The sequence below is a fragment of the Dendrobium catenatum genome, unplaced genomic scaffold (assembly GCF_001605985.2).
Source record: "Dendrobium catenatum unplaced genomic scaffold, ASM160598v2 fragScaff_scaffold_266, whole genome shotgun sequence".
NCBI classification, from domain to species: Eukaryota; Viridiplantae; Streptophyta; class Magnoliopsida; order Asparagales; family Orchidaceae; genus Dendrobium; species Dendrobium catenatum.
The window spans coordinates 204,043-206,728 of NW_021318728.1; the positions used below are offsets into that span (position 1 = coordinate 204,043).

Sequence of the window (2,686 nt, forward strand, 5' to 3'; positions counted from 1 at the left end):
GATTTACATATATATAACCATATAATACTCTATTTACATATTTATTACTGAAAACTTTAATATTATATATATCCCACTCATAGTTCATTTTTATATTAAATATGACTGATATAAATGAAATATATGAGTGGTAGGAAGAAAATATGAGTGGCATATTTGATATTAAAATAATATGGGTGATATATATGTAATATTAAAATTTTATGTATTAGATATGTAAAAATGATGTTATAAATTGATATGGAGGTAAATTTCCCTTTTTTTATATGTACTTATGTAAATTGTACCCCACCTTTTGTTTTGTTCATCTTTTGTTTTGACTTGGCATTGCCTTCACATAATGGCAAAAGAGAAGGGAATAAATCTTCTCATGGCCATTTAAGTAATCATCTATACAGTAGCTTGCCTAATGAAATATTGGGGGAAGTTTTGGCTCCAAATCTTCATCCATGATTAAGCCCTCTCTTTCTTTTATTGGAAGTTCAAAAAAAAGAAACAACAACAACTAGAATTCAACATGTTAGAAGTGAATCCCTTCTTTGTTTTCTAATATTAATGTATAATTCAATAGGATGTCAATCTGATCTACAAGTAAAAGCACATTCAGATCTAATACAAATATGTGACACTCTGAGATGGCTCCCCTAGCTTGATTTCTTCTGAAGCATCAGCCCACATAGTACCAATTGTCTCCTCATAACTAGAACTGTAGAAAAGATCAGCAATTGATCCAAAGTCTAGTTCTAAATAGTTGGGATTCTGTCTTGGAACTCTGAGATCCAAAGACTCACCCAAGCTGCCATTAATGAAGCTCTGAGATTCGGTCTGATCTGTTGGCCGAATGGATACACAGTTGATGAAAGCCGATGAATGAACTCTTGGAACAACAGGTTGTGATGGAGCTGCAGAATGATTATCAGAAAGTGTTGCTTGAGCTTCCATCATTCTTTTCTTCAACTTAGTGTTCCAGTAATTTTTCACATCATTATCTGTTCTTCCAGGAAGCTTGGAAGCAATCACAGACCACCTAATTTAAAATTTCAAAAATAATTTACAACGGTCAAAAACAGTTCATGGTTCTTCTACCAAGTTTTGTTTTTGTTAATGTTGAGTTCATCTGTTCATGATAAAGCTTATTAGTTCAAAACTTCAAATGTAAGAATACCTGCTTCCTATCTTACTGTAGAGAGTGAAAATCATATCGTCTTCTTCCTTAGTGAAGCATCCATGTTTGATATCTGGTCTAAGGTAATTAAGCCATCTCAGCCGACAGCTCTTTCCACATCGCTTTAAGCCTTTATAAGACCCAAGCAAATCAAGCAAGTCTTTCAGGAATTTAATCAAATAGGAGAAATGCAGGAAAAGAGCAATTTTGTACTTTAAAGGTAATTAATGAAGAGTGAAGAACAAGAACAGAAAGGTACCAGCTTTCTTTGGAAGAGCAATCCAGTTTCCACCTGAGCCATGATTCTGGATGTAGCTTCTGAGAGCTGCGTCTTCCTCAGGAGACCATGGCCCCCTCTTCACGTTTGCTTTGTCGCAGCAAGGAGCTCTTCCCATGGAGAGAGAGAGAGAGAGAGAGAGAGAGAGACTAGTGAAGAAGATAGCCGAAGTCTTGCTTAAAAGGTAAGAGGAAGGGGCTGGTTTCTACTTCTAGAGAACAGCGTTTTTTGACCGTTTATTTTCGGGGATTTAAAAGTTATCATATTTATATATTTAGCATTTAAATTAAACATTTACTTAAATAACACTCAAATGTTTAAATAATATAAAAATATTATATCCTCATCACTCTCTCCCTTATAATCCTTACTATTTTCTCATCTCTTCTTCTTCATTCACACATCCTCAGTCCCACCAATATCCTTCTATTTACTTAAAGATTTAGGTCTCGTTTGAGACGGTTTTCTTACTGTTTCTTAAAACAGAAAAAGTTATTTTAAGAAGCAGTAAGAAAGTCGTCTCAAAAAGCCTTAGGCTTCATTTTGGACAATGTTCTTATTATTTTCTAAAGCAGTTTTTTAGCACAAAAAATTTTTAAACTAAAAATTTGTACTAAAAAACTACTTTAAAAAATAATAAAAAAAAGTTTTGCTAAATGAAATCTTAGATATTAAATATACAATTGTGATTATTTTGACTATTATGACATGTAAATCCCTTTTAGTTTTTGCAGCCTTGCCGGCTCATAAAGATGAAATTTTGGATTTAAATAAACAGCCAAGAAACATTCTTTTATAGTTTTATGCAGCATCAGCACCAAAGAAATATAATCAGAGAGAGACCATTAGTAAGGCTTTGGCCTTTGGGAAAACCGCACGTTCAAATAAGCACTTAATTTAACTCAGATCGAGTGGAAGTATCTATCATGAGATTTTATATGATTTTTGCATAATGAATGAAGCAATATATTAAATGAATGAGAGAGATATATTGGATGCTAGCATATGGATTTATGTGTCTTAGGGTGAAAAATGGAGAGGCTTTGATGAATTAGATTGGGTGGAGGAATTTATTAGTGGTGATTACAATCACACAAAAAATAACAATTTCAAATATTATAATGAGTAAAAAAATAATATCATTTTAATTATTGTTTTTTCGAGAAAAGAACTTGTTATTTTTTATAATTGGTTAGTTGAAAAATGCTATAAAATTTTAAATCTCACCAATTATTATTGCTTAT

The 2,686-nt window shown here is 32.2% G+C and overlaps 1 protein-coding gene across 1 annotated transcript; it reads right to left on the reverse strand.

Moving 5' to 3' along the window:
- Positions 1–520: 520 nt before the first annotated feature.
- On the reverse strand, positions 521–1,585 carry LOC110106196 (transcription factor RAX2-like). The gene is made up of 3 exons (XM_020835982.2): positions 1,425–1,585; positions 1,166–1,295; positions 521–1,027 (listed from the first exon to the last, which is right to left on the reverse strand). The coding sequence occupies exons 1-3, from the start codon at positions 1,558–1,560 to the stop codon at positions 610–612; spliced, it is 684 nt and encodes a 227-aa protein (XP_020691641.1). The 5' UTR covers positions 1,561–1,585; the 3' UTR covers positions 521–609.
- Positions 1,586–2,686: the final 1,101 nt, after the last annotated feature.